General features: G+C 38.1%; 1 protein-coding gene across 4 annotated transcripts in view; it reads right to left on the reverse strand.

Moving 5' to 3' along the window:
• Window positions 1-3,877: 3,877 nt before the first annotated feature.
• Window positions 3,878-12,360, reverse strand: part of HYCC1 (hyccin PI4KA lipid kinase complex subunit 1) — a 42,713-nt gene continuing 34,230 nt past the window's right edge. For 3 of the 4 annotated variants that reach the window (XM_088162971.1, XM_014894355.2, XM_088162980.1), the window contains exon 11: window positions 3,878-8,195. In XM_088162971.1, the coding sequence (XP_088019097.1) occupies window positions 7,639-8,195 (557 nt within the window). In that variant the 3' untranslated portion in view covers window positions 3,878-7,638. Of the gene's footprint in view, window positions 8,196-9,041; window positions 9,337-12,360 lie in introns of all 4 variants that reach the window. The other variant, XM_014894357.2, reaches the window with a different exon arrangement.

The following is a 12,360-nucleotide window of genomic DNA, read 5'->3' on the forward strand; positions in this document are numbered from 1 at the left end:
CACCATTTTGTATCCAGTATGGCTCCTAGGGTACAATAACACCCTGTCATCCATGGAGAATGGGGCACACGTATCGTGCTGCAATATGTATCCCACGTGCCAGGTTTTATGAAAAAATCATGAAGTGTGGATCTTGGAGAAATCCGTGGAGAAATCACTCAGTAATTTCTCATTCGTCCATAAGCACATTTTATTTTGTGCAATGATGCCAAAGCAGGGAACTAGCAGGAATTGTTCAATGCTTTTGTAGCATGGCTTCCTATTCTGGCAGCAGGAAAAAGCAAGTTCTCATGGATAACCAAGGAAGCTTAAAGATATGAATTTGATACAGTATGCAAAGGAGTCAAGGAGCTCTTTCCCAACCCAAATAGTTAAGAATTAAGATTTGTCAGAGGACTCAGCTAGAGCTGAACACTTATTATCCACTTGTAAGGAACTTTAACAGCCTTGTTGCTATTCTACCTTAAAATTCAAAAGCTGGTAAAGGTATTACATACTTTTAAGTGGGACCATAAAGCAAGAAGAGCAGGAACTAGAATGATATACAGCGATTTGTGCTCTATTTCTTTCCTCCTTCCCTACTTTAGACATTTGAAAATGATTGAAAATGCAACTACTTCATGATTAGTCATATAATCTGAACAGATGCCATTTGAATCTTAAATCCTAGCACCTGTCCACATTATTTCAAGCTGATCTTTACAGCCTGGCCAGAGAACCACTAAACCAGATCTATTCTTCCTAGACATCTGCCTGCTTGTAAGGCCTTTAGCAAAGGGGACAGCTGCTGACATTCAGAGCTCTGCTGAGGCCACTGATGCTGTGCTAAAGCTTCTTTTGGCTTAATTCAGCAAGAAAGGGAATGTAGGGATTCAATTCAGTCAGAATCAGTGGGAAGTCAGAAATGCTAAGCCAGTTGTTAAGGGATAGAAGGGAGGAAGACATGGGATAAACACCTCGTGGGTGTCAGAAAGGATCTTCCTAGCTTGGGATGTCCTGAATGGTTTGACAGTGCCTGTACCTTTCTCCAGTCAATACAGGGAGAGATAAAATCAGTAGTATTGCAGTTGGATTGGTATTTCCTAATGGCTGAAATGAGGAATATAAATCCCAATGAACTAAAAAGTAAACAAGTTCCTGGGAAATATCAATGCCGTTACCTTGTGAAAGTAGTTCTACTGATTTATTGTAGCAGATATCTTAAACACCAACATTTTAGGGACTAGACAGTATGCTGAAAGATGACATTTGGTATGACAGTTGGTTCACAAAATGTTATAATATATAATACTATCCTGATTCCCTCCTAATTATTAATGAAGTCTGAACTGCAGGTTATTAACAACAATGAAAACACAAATGCATTTTACCAACTATAAAAGGAAAAGGAAAAAATAGTATTGCGATTTTAAAAAAAGGAAAACATCTTTAAGGAATTACTTCAAGAGCCTTTATAATTTATATTCAAATCAATTTCCTGCTGGCAAGTAAAACCACAAGGAAAATATACGAGTGACTATATAAGCTTTCAGTGCCTAGCTACATCTAGTTTAGATGGTATCCTAGGTCATTGACACCAGTGCTGGTCCAAGCTTTTGCCAGCTCCAGCAGTCTCCATGGCAGTTCTACAATCCCCATACCTTGATAGCTGAAAACAATACATGCAAAATACACACATACATAACATTTATGTTTTATATGTAACTTTTAAATGAGTGGCATTCAGTGAAATCAAAGATGATGCACGAAGTGACATGACAAGGGGTAATGGTTCCAAACTGAGAGTAAGTTTATATTAGGTATTAAGGAAAAATTCTTTACTGTGAGAGTAGTGACTAATTGTATTGCAGAAATTGTATTGTGGTATCCACACCAAGGACTTCTTATGCCAATACATGACACACCTTCGTTTACTTTGTTGTGCGTTGTGGACGCAGCAGTTGACATTTATCGTCTGAAACGTACCCTCTCACAGCACAAAAACCATACTCCAGACCAAGCAAGTCTGTGTGGAGGACTGCCAGTATTAGTCAGCACTCCTGATGAGAACAACAAGCAGGCAGCTTGTCAGAAGTGCTGTGTGACTCAGACTGACTTCCACAAGTCCTTCCGCGCCATTACATTTCTGTATTGTCCCTGCACATGTAGAGTAACAGATGATTAAACACAATCTTATTTTAGGAACCAAGTTAACGAAGTGAGCTCCGTGCAATATGAAGGCTTGTTTCACAAAGGCTTGTAGGGTTTCACAGTGACATTCTTCCCACTACCCTGAATTAGCAGGTGTATTTATTACCTGGCAGCTGTGGGCTGGGAGAAAACCCCCATACTGAAGTCATCTTTAATACAGAGCCAGATTAACATAAAACATGAAAAACAACTATTACAAGCTCAGTGCAGGCAACCAGCTGTGAAGTCTGTAGGAACAAATGTAATTTCTGTAGCTTGTTACTAATTGCTTGTAATACCTTCACACGCCCCTTCCCCTGTGAATTGTCCAGCAGACTCTCAGCTATATTCTCATCCTTCTAATACAGGCAGTATTTTGGAGTACCACATTTTGGGAAGAGAAAAGGCCTTGAAATTCATGTTGTCTTTCACTAGTCAATAGCTATTCGACCCTATAAAAGACCATTTTTAGCACTGCCTTTCACTCACTGTAACTGAAATTGCAAATCCTACACACAGGACAATTGACAGCATCAAGTCTAATTTGTACCTTTTGCAAAGGAAAACTTTTACCTACTCCAATGCTCGGAATCAGATTTCATTTCTCACCCATTTAAATGAAGGGAAATTGAGTTTTGTCCATTCAAAAGACACAGTTAAAGACTGGTATCTGAAAAATAGGAAACTATGCAGTGAGATCTCCCACTGCTGCCCTCTACTACAGCTCTTTCATTCATCCAGGTTTTTCTACAGCATTGCACCAGAGACTACATTAGTAAGAACAAAGGAAAAAAAACTTCAACTCAATGCAGGATCATGATCCTGGACCTAGAGAACAGAGCTTGCCTTGCACAGCAATTCCTCTGCAGATGCCCATGGGAGACTATCCTAGAGAAGAACTCCCAGAAGAGCTGGAGGATGTTCAAGAACCATCTCTTTCAGGTTTAAGAATGGTCTATGGCCACAACAGAAAAGCAAGCAAAGGTGGCAGAGAGCATGGAAGCACGAACCAGGAGCTCCTGAGTAGACATGAAAAAGCAGCATACAAGAGATGGAAGCAAGAGCAGGCAACCTGGGGAGATGCACCATCCAAGAATGCACAGGAGGGGTTAGGAAAGACAAAGCCCAAATGAAGTGGAATATGGCAAGAAGGTAAAAGGCAATGGAAAAAAAAGATTTAGCAGCAAGATCATCAGCAACAGGAAGACTAGGGAAAAGTAACACACCACAGCTGAGTGGGGCAGAGGAACTGCTGACAGGGGACACAGAAAAGGCCAAGGTACTCACTGCCACCTTTGCTCCTGTTGTTACCAGCAAGAACAGCCCCCAGAGCTACCCTGGACACAATGCAGATAATGGCTGTGCATCAAACCACTGTTAATATTCACACCACCAAAACTACCACTACTGCCCAAGCAGTGCTGCTTAAGTGACAGAATCACCATCTACTTCTGCCAATTTGCAACTTATCTGCTTGAACTGGCCTTTCCCCCATCAACATTTCTCAGCCATGGTGTCCTTCCTGACAGGGCTGCATTTGCAGACCCTACGTTTTAAAAAATGGGTCTTCAGCATCAACCTTACTATGACTTTTGGATGTGTACAATGAAAACTGAACAAATATGTTGCTATGTAACGTGTATTTCAACAAAGTCTGTAAAGAGGCAAAAATTTTTTGCTGTACAAAGTATTTACAAAAGCATACAACTTCAAAAAAACCCCAAGTTTATTTTACTGCCAAAATTATTAAACACTAAAAAGACAATTTTGTAGCCTATACATTAGGAATGTAAGTTTTCATGTACAATGAAGAAAACACTTCACTGCAAAAAAGGTGAAAAACTGTGTTTCTAAAACAGTGTCACAAAATGAACTGAAGAATGAAAGTGTGGCAGTTGCTTAAATTCAGGTTCTCATGTGAAGACAGGCATTTATAGACTGATGCAGGGAATATTAAATGTGCACATCTAGTCTTAGAAGTAGAATTATACAAATACAAAAGGCAATATATTATACATCTATATACAGCACTGTAAGCCTCAAACACCAACAAAAGGTATTGGACAATTACGTTAGAAATTTCTAGAATTTCTCATAGGAAACCTCCTTAGAGAGAAGTGTGGCTAAAATAGCTCTATTTCTGTACCTTTCAAATTTGTTAGGTAATCAAGGCAATTCAAGACATTTAAATCCATTCAGAAAAGTCATTGCAGCTCTACAGCAAGTGGTTAGAGGCCATACACTTTTTGCACAAATGTTACATATTCTCACAACAAAAATAATTCTTCTCAGCTTCAATGAGTTTTGCAAGTGTTGCTGTTCAAAGCCACCCTTGGAAACAGTGCCCTCTGATTTGGAACAGTAAGGTCAGTTATAAACGTCAGCATTGAAACAACTTCTCTTTTTACAATGTGAGATGATTCACTCCTACATAACATTTTCCCTGCAGAATGGTGCAGCTGTGTATGTTTGGAAGGTATTCATCAGAACTACCCACTCCCAGGCAGACTGTAATATGTGGTGTCTTAATAGGTTTCCTTTACACTGTGAGAAGACATCTACTTCTATAACAAAGACCTTCCATTTGACAGTCTGAAGTGATTGGATAATGCTCAAACCCCCAGAGGCTGAGAATTTTAGAAATATCTGCTTCCTTCCCTACTTCCCCCATCGTTCTTCCCATCCCTCTCCTAATCCTGCACCATGGATATGTGGACAACAAATAATTTTGACCTCACTCTCTCTTGTTGTGCCTTTTTTTTTAACTTTTCAATTTTTAAGAAAAGAAAGAAGCACAACTCAAAGTTTTGTTACTTAGGAAAGAAATTCTTTAGACTCAAGCAGTATGAAGCTGTGATATCAGCTCACAAAAACATACTCATCACTGGGTAAGTTACTCCAGAGACCAATACAAACGTGTTCATATGAAGCCACATATGCATGAACAGAACAATCTTTAGTACCAAGAATCTTTCATCATTTTCTCAAAAAAGCATGAAGATTTATGTTATTTCACTTGTACCAATATGAGCCTATGTCTTGGGTTCAAGCCAGACCAGCTGGATAAAATAAAAGGATAAACTAACTACATTTCAACACCATTTGGCTTGTGGCCAAGAGTACTGGAAACATTATGTTACATATCTACACTTCATGGCATTTTAGATCCTAATTTGAAATCCTAATTATTTAGAGCAAAATCTTGCCAATATAATAAACATCTTTTATACCAACACCCAGCTTGAAAGAGTGCCTACCATGAAGGTAACAAACAATTATGAATTAAATGAAACAAAGCAAAACCAGCAGAAATTCTCAGAAATTCTATCCCCTCAACACTACCTCGCAACTAATACCATAATAACAAATATTTGGCAACTGCAATTTTATTTATCTATTCTAATTTTATGTCAATTTAAATTACTGCAAATTTTTTCTAATGTGCTCTTTAGATCCTACACTGCAAAAGCAGATGAGGAAACTGCTGTTAAGTTCTGCAGGTTATTCCTTTGCAGCATCTAGATCAAATTTCAAGGGAAGGAAGAGCTCTACAGCCAGTGTGTGTAGAGACAGCCAATGCCTACTATCAGCTGCCTAACACCCTGCTGTTGCTCGTGGTTATGTCCAGCAGCCAGATGCATTAGTCAATGTGAAACAAATGTCCTTTCTAATGTGTATTGCAGAAAAACCTATAAAAAAGAGGCCAAATTTTCTGCTGTAGAAAGTATTTACAAAAACAACCTCAAAGAACCAGTTTTTCTCACTGGTAAAAGTTTCAAAAACTAAACAGGGTAACATCTGTAGCTCATCCATTAAGAATATGTTTCCATGTAAAATTAGGAAAATACTTCACTGTAAAAAGGTGAAGTACTGCATTACTAGAATAGAACGTCACACAACAAAATGAACAATGAGAAATTGTGGCATATTCCTTTAAATTCAGGCTCTTGGGTAAATACAAACACCTCCAGACTGATGGGGTTGTTCTGCATACTTCAGTGAATTTTTAGGAATGTACACATCCAGTCTGTGGTCTTATTAGTACAATTATACAACTTACTTAATCTTTTCATTAATTAACCAGCTTATTAATTGCTATAGACCTGAGTAACATTAGCTGTTTAAAAGTTACTTGTGCTTCAGTTTAAGTCAAAAGTATCTAAACTTATCTCCAAGAAAACGGGGAAGTCTACTGGAATTTTAGTGTTTGTTTTTTTACCATGTTCTTGACAATAGTGGATTAACAGCTGCAGAAATCTGGACAGTTGGAAGCAACTATGCCTTAGATCTTCATCCTACTTCTACACTCATAATAATACATTGTCTGTTCAGCAGCTAATAATTGCTACTGGAGTGGTTTTGTCAGCAACTGCTTCTTCAGATTTCTGCATAGGAAGTTTTAATGTCCATTTTAAATTAAAACCTTAACATTATAAAAGCTGTTGTCAAATTCACTGAAGATTAAAGGTCAGGTAAAACCTTGTACAGGTTGCTGGTTTAGAATTTCAAACTAGAAAAATAATAGATATAAAAAACCCTAGGAATTACAGTGCTAGTTATATTTACATAATAGTTTCCCTTTGTGCTTGCAAGTTACTGAAAGTACACATCCTTTGGTAGTATTCTCTTACTCTCAAGCATGAAATTCATGTTAAGCACATTCACACTCCTGATTTGCTTGAGTCAGTGCAAAGGGCTCATATTTCCACATAACATTGGTACACAAGCACCTCTTCCCTACAGACAATAAAAATAGTGATGACCGACTTTTCAGTGAATAGTTTTGCAACTGATATTTAAGAATCCTGAAGAAACAGTCTGTCACATAATTTTTATGTCAAAAGAGTGACTACTAGCAATTGATAATAACTCCCAGCCACAAGCAATGCTGCTGTATTTAGGCCCAGTTTTAAAGACATACAGGTAAACCAAAATGCATCTAAAATTGGACTTACACAGGCATAACAAAGTATGAACATTGCTACGTGTACTAACTACCAATACAAAAGCCACCAGAACATCAAACACTGAAGTGATGTAAGACAATGTTTGTTCTTACAATGCTCTTCCAAAATTGCATAACAATACTGCAAGACTAAAAAAACCCTAAGTACTTGCAGTTTTGCCTATGCCAACTGGAAGACAAAAAGTAGAATCTGGGAGAGACACTCTCCTTGTTCCCACATTGTACATCTGTAAGAAGCCACACACTTTGGTCAGTGGCAACCAACCAATTAACACTTGTTCAGCTGGTGAAGGTATAAACTTTTCATGAAGCTGTAAAGCTAACAGAAGTTGACTCAAAATAATTTCAACTGTTGTCTATCCACTATTACTGTCAAGCATGTGCCAAGTAAGAATTTACGGGTTTGAGACTCAAGGAAGTAATGTATGGCATATTAAGAGCTTAACGTACCAGTATCAGGATAAAGTCTCAGTAATCTATTTTTTATACTGGCCAATTTAATATCAATCTGTTGACAGAGTTATGCTAATACTAGGAGGCCGCTGCTGATTAGGATGTTTGCTTATAATAGGAAGATCTGTTCTTTCTGTTCCATATATTAATTTTTCCTCCTGAAGACTGCAAGCTGAAAACCTGTTTGCCTCTGTACCAGAGACGCCACCACGATTATTTGGAACTGGGACACCGCTGACCTGTTCAAAGGATTTACTAAACACAGTAGTGGTCGTTCTGGCCAGGCTATGGCTGCCAGGCTTAGGCAGGGACTGGCTGGTTGTCAGTGTCAGTCTCTTCAGAGAGACAAGCTCTAGATTCTCACTCATGGCTCTCTGAGTTTGTTTCCGTGATAAATGCTCTCTGCAGGTTTCCCCTTCTTTTTCTTTCCCTCCAGGTTTGCTTCCTCCAGACCTTCGTTGGCTCTTCCCTAAGAGGTTCTTGCTGCTCGTGATGCTGCTGTTAGACAGGGCAGACTGACTTGTACCAGAAGTAGCCCTAGAGTAAAACCCTTCATCGGTTTCAGATACTTCTATCAGTTCTTCTTCAATTGCTAAATCAGAATTATCTGCATGGTAGAAACAGAAATAAAAAATTAGCAACTGTCTCACATTCATTGATTTTACATATTGTTCAATTTTTATATTTTTAAGCATGAAGCCATCAAGCAGTAGAACAGAAGAAAAGAAGACAACGCTTACCTATTCCATGACATTCTGGAATTAAGGTTCATTAGGAAATAGTCACAGCAAGTAATGCTGCATTAACTACATCAAAAAGCATGCCCCCAATCTCATTTTGTTGTGATTTTGAAGGAAAAAAATGCAGTCACGTTAATTCATGCAGGAAATTAGAAACTTGGATATTAGAAAGTACCATACAGAACAAAAAAAAGTGTAAATCTTATTTTGAGCAAGTGATCCACTACAGGATTTGGCAAGGCTTGTTAATTACAAAGGTATGTGATCAATGCCCCAGGACACCCAATATGGCACCTGCATGTTTAGCAACCCAAGAATGCTTTAAGACTGAAAGGTCACTTTCTGCATCATAGGTCTGGTGGTAAGAGTTGGAAACTCAAGCACAACAGGAGATCATAATGAAACGTAAAATTTGGGAAATCTGAGTTATGTAGCAAGATACTTTTAGCATCCATTTTAATGGATTTTTCATACCATTGATCACCGGATTTTGCGAACTCACAAATATGCTTAATAAACCCAAAGGTATGTTGAGTCTCAGTGTATTTTCTCCAGATTAAATACATCTACTTGTAAGTATGTCATCATTGTCTGTGGCACAGACAAAGCTGTGTGCAATACATGCAACTGTGTTATTACACATGCAAATATATTAACTGTATACTTTAATTCTTGAAACATGCAGCAGTGACCCTTTCAATCAACAGCGGTACCTTAGAGTGCAGCTACAAGTGCTCTGCTAAAACTGTACTCTGCCAGATGAGTTTATTCCATCCTCCATCATTTTTCTTACAGATTTTTGCCTCCTGATTTCTGGCATGCCTTTGCTGTCAGCTCTAGGATCTGTAGCTGTTTCCTGTACTCCCTGTAAATGCTGAACATCATTCTCTGCTAGAGCTCTGCTCTTTTCCCCATTCCCGGTCCTCTCTCCAGCCACACTTGTGACACTAATCTCAGGTATGATAAAGTTGCCCAATTCAGTAGCATCATTACCACTCTCTGGTTGTTCTAGAATTAAAGATGGATAAGAAAAAAAAAAAAACAAAAAATGTCTGAAACAAAACATGAAACAAAAGCCAACAGATACAGATGACTTAAGCATTATAAATTAAAGCAGATGTACACATATTAACCTCTTGTTAATTAGCAACATAGCAAGTATGGAATTTTGCTTTATTTCTAAAATGGCAGTCTTCAATTTTCCAGTTACTGGCCTGCACCATATACTGGAAAGGCCCACAGTTGATCTTTCAAAACTGAAAATTCTGAGGGTCATGAAACAGATTATCAGAAGCCAAAGAACAGTTCATAATTCCCTTTTATGACTATGCTCTCTGTATCACGATGCTAGAGTGAAACTTACTTTTACAATGAGATGGCATATCAACTTCATATATTATCATTAAGGACTAGAAATTCTACACATACGACGTCATGATGCAACACCTTGGTCAGTTTGAAAACTAAGTAAAACTACTAAGCCAACTCAAGCACACTTTGATTTCCATTTTCTTCCTTCATTTCAAAAACTGTTTTCAACCAGAAAGATATTTCTGGATACCCCAGAAAAACTAGTGGAGAAGAGCACTGTGGCACAGAAACTTGACAAGACTAAAAATGCACTCAAAGCACAGTTCAAAATAAAGCTCAAGAGCTCAGAATAAAGCTCAAATGAGTCTAACTTTTATTCATAATCCTCTGTTCTGAAAGAGCTGTGTTACATAAGGACCACCCAGAACTATACTGCCAGTCTGCTGCTGCACATGACAGAAGCTGGCAGCACATTGAACTGACAGTGTGAAGTCCAAAACCAGAGGAATTTGCAATGAGATGATTTTTCACAGTGGCAGCTCTAATGCTCTTTAACTCAAGGGGATGCCCTCTTCCTCCTGTCCCCTCACTGAACACTCTTGTGTAGGCACAGTGTACTTCTACGTGGCTCCAGCACTGGGCTTTTAACTACCATTTGTGCTGTCTGCACTGATCACAACTGAGCCAGAAGGTTATTCTGACAGGGATGGACATCAGTGTCCCCTGGTGTAAGAGCTATCCCTTGTTTTACCTGAAAATTCTAATCATCTTAAGTCTTTCTAACTAATCAATGAGCAATCAAAGTATCTATTTAACAAGCTGCAGCATCCAAAGGAATTGGCATTAATAACTGATGCTATTCCTCATTAAATTCCTAATATTTGGGAGGAAACTCAAAATAGAACCATTGACTTCTAGCAACACTTTCTGCAAAAGTCTTCTCTTTACAGTAGCAAAGGTGACATAGAGCACCATGAACTGCAATAGTAATAACAATAAATAAGCAATTGTGATAATGATACCACATCAAATACAGCCTTTTTTTTCTAAAAACACAGGAGCAGAAAGGTTAGTGAGAAGACCAATGCTCTGATTTGCCTCAGTGCTCTAACTTCACTGGACTGAGGAACTTGTGCCTCTCCAATGGAATCTCTGAAACTCCTTCCTGCTGGCCCAGAGAGACAAGAGAACAGAACAGAGCTTAACTGTCAGAAAAGCACTAATTATCCAACTCCAAAGAAAGAAGACTCAAAGTACACAGAAGAAAAACAGAGAAAGGGGTTTTTTTTTGTACAAGATTCTGTATAAAAGCAATACCCCGTTATTGTTATTTGGTGGTGTGCATTACTAAATGTAACATCCAGCTGTGATATCAGCACTTTATCCAATATTGCTGCATTCCCACAGCTAAGTAACCATTACTACAAAGGAAATATACCTTTCTCTGAACTTAACTGACTACAGAAATAAACTAATGGAAAAATGGGATATTGGGTATCTCAACTGCCATTAACACTGTCTACCATAGCATCTACAGTCTTGGGGCAGGGATAAAACTACACAATCCACGCCCTTCAGAGCAGCATACCCTCCTTATTTACAACTTCTAAGGACATCCAAACTTTCAGCTTCACAGTGCTTGATGGTGAAGGTAATACTGCTTTCAAGCTGGACAGCTCTGGGGGTCTAGCCTTTGAGAGAGAGCTATTAATACCCAGTGCACAAGGTAATGCAACAAAAGAGAAAACCAAAGTCAATGCTGAAGAGTGTAGAGATGAAAATGAATAATTATGTGACTGTGATTGTTAATATAGATACACCCACAGCAGTTGAAGGAAAATGTATTTGGTGTCACATTTCTGAATGCTTTGAGTAGTACAACCAACCTTGATAAATGCATTTCATGTTTACTAACTGCTAAAACTTAATTCAAAATCATAGTCCACGTTATTACAGTTGCCCAGATCATTTACCTCAGACTGCACAGGCAAACTGCCATTCAGATTGTAATTCAATTTTAACCCCCACAAGCTCAAGCTGCCGGTTCTGCATAACTGTGTTAGCATATTTAATTAGTCATAAAAGCAAGATTAGCATTAATTTCAGATTCTTGCAAGTTACAATTATTTCAGTAAATACTGGAAAAAACTGTTAAAAAAACCCCATTCTCTCTAAAAAAAATTCTCTCCACAGAGAGAATTCAAAGACTAGTTCTAAACCTTGTGTACTATATAAAAGTAAATTTCTGCAGTGAAGAAAAGAGTAACTTCTTGTCCTTCTTTGCTAGTTGATATCTTTGTTCTTGTGTTATGCATCTTACCAATATCTGGTCAGCTCTTCTCAGTCTGTTACATCAGAGTATTTGTCTTACAAACACCTCTAGACACAAGAGCTCTCCAATCCAATAGCACTAAATAATTTGTTGCTAAGTAGTAGCTAGTATCAGCTCACTCCATAAACACTACCCATTTGTGATTAGATGGATCCATTTTGCCAATCACCCTCACTTTTAGTACCTCTAAAGTACCTATCTGTGAAGTCCAAAGTCACATTAACTAATCGAGTTTAAAAAGTCCTTCTAAGTAACTGCTCCTAATGAACAAATTAGAGGGTTAAGTATCACAAGAAGATTCAATGTTAAGTCAACCTTTAATCAAAACTGACTTCAATCTAGAATTCTAGCAAAGGCTAGCAAGACCTAATGTCTGAAAACTTTTATAG

Source organism: Sturnus vulgaris, chromosome 1, assembly GCF_052056855.1.
Source record: "Sturnus vulgaris isolate bStuVul1 chromosome 1, bStuVul1.hap1, whole genome shotgun sequence".
NCBI classification, from domain to species: domain Eukaryota; kingdom Metazoa; phylum Chordata; class Aves; order Passeriformes; family Sturnidae; genus Sturnus; species Sturnus vulgaris.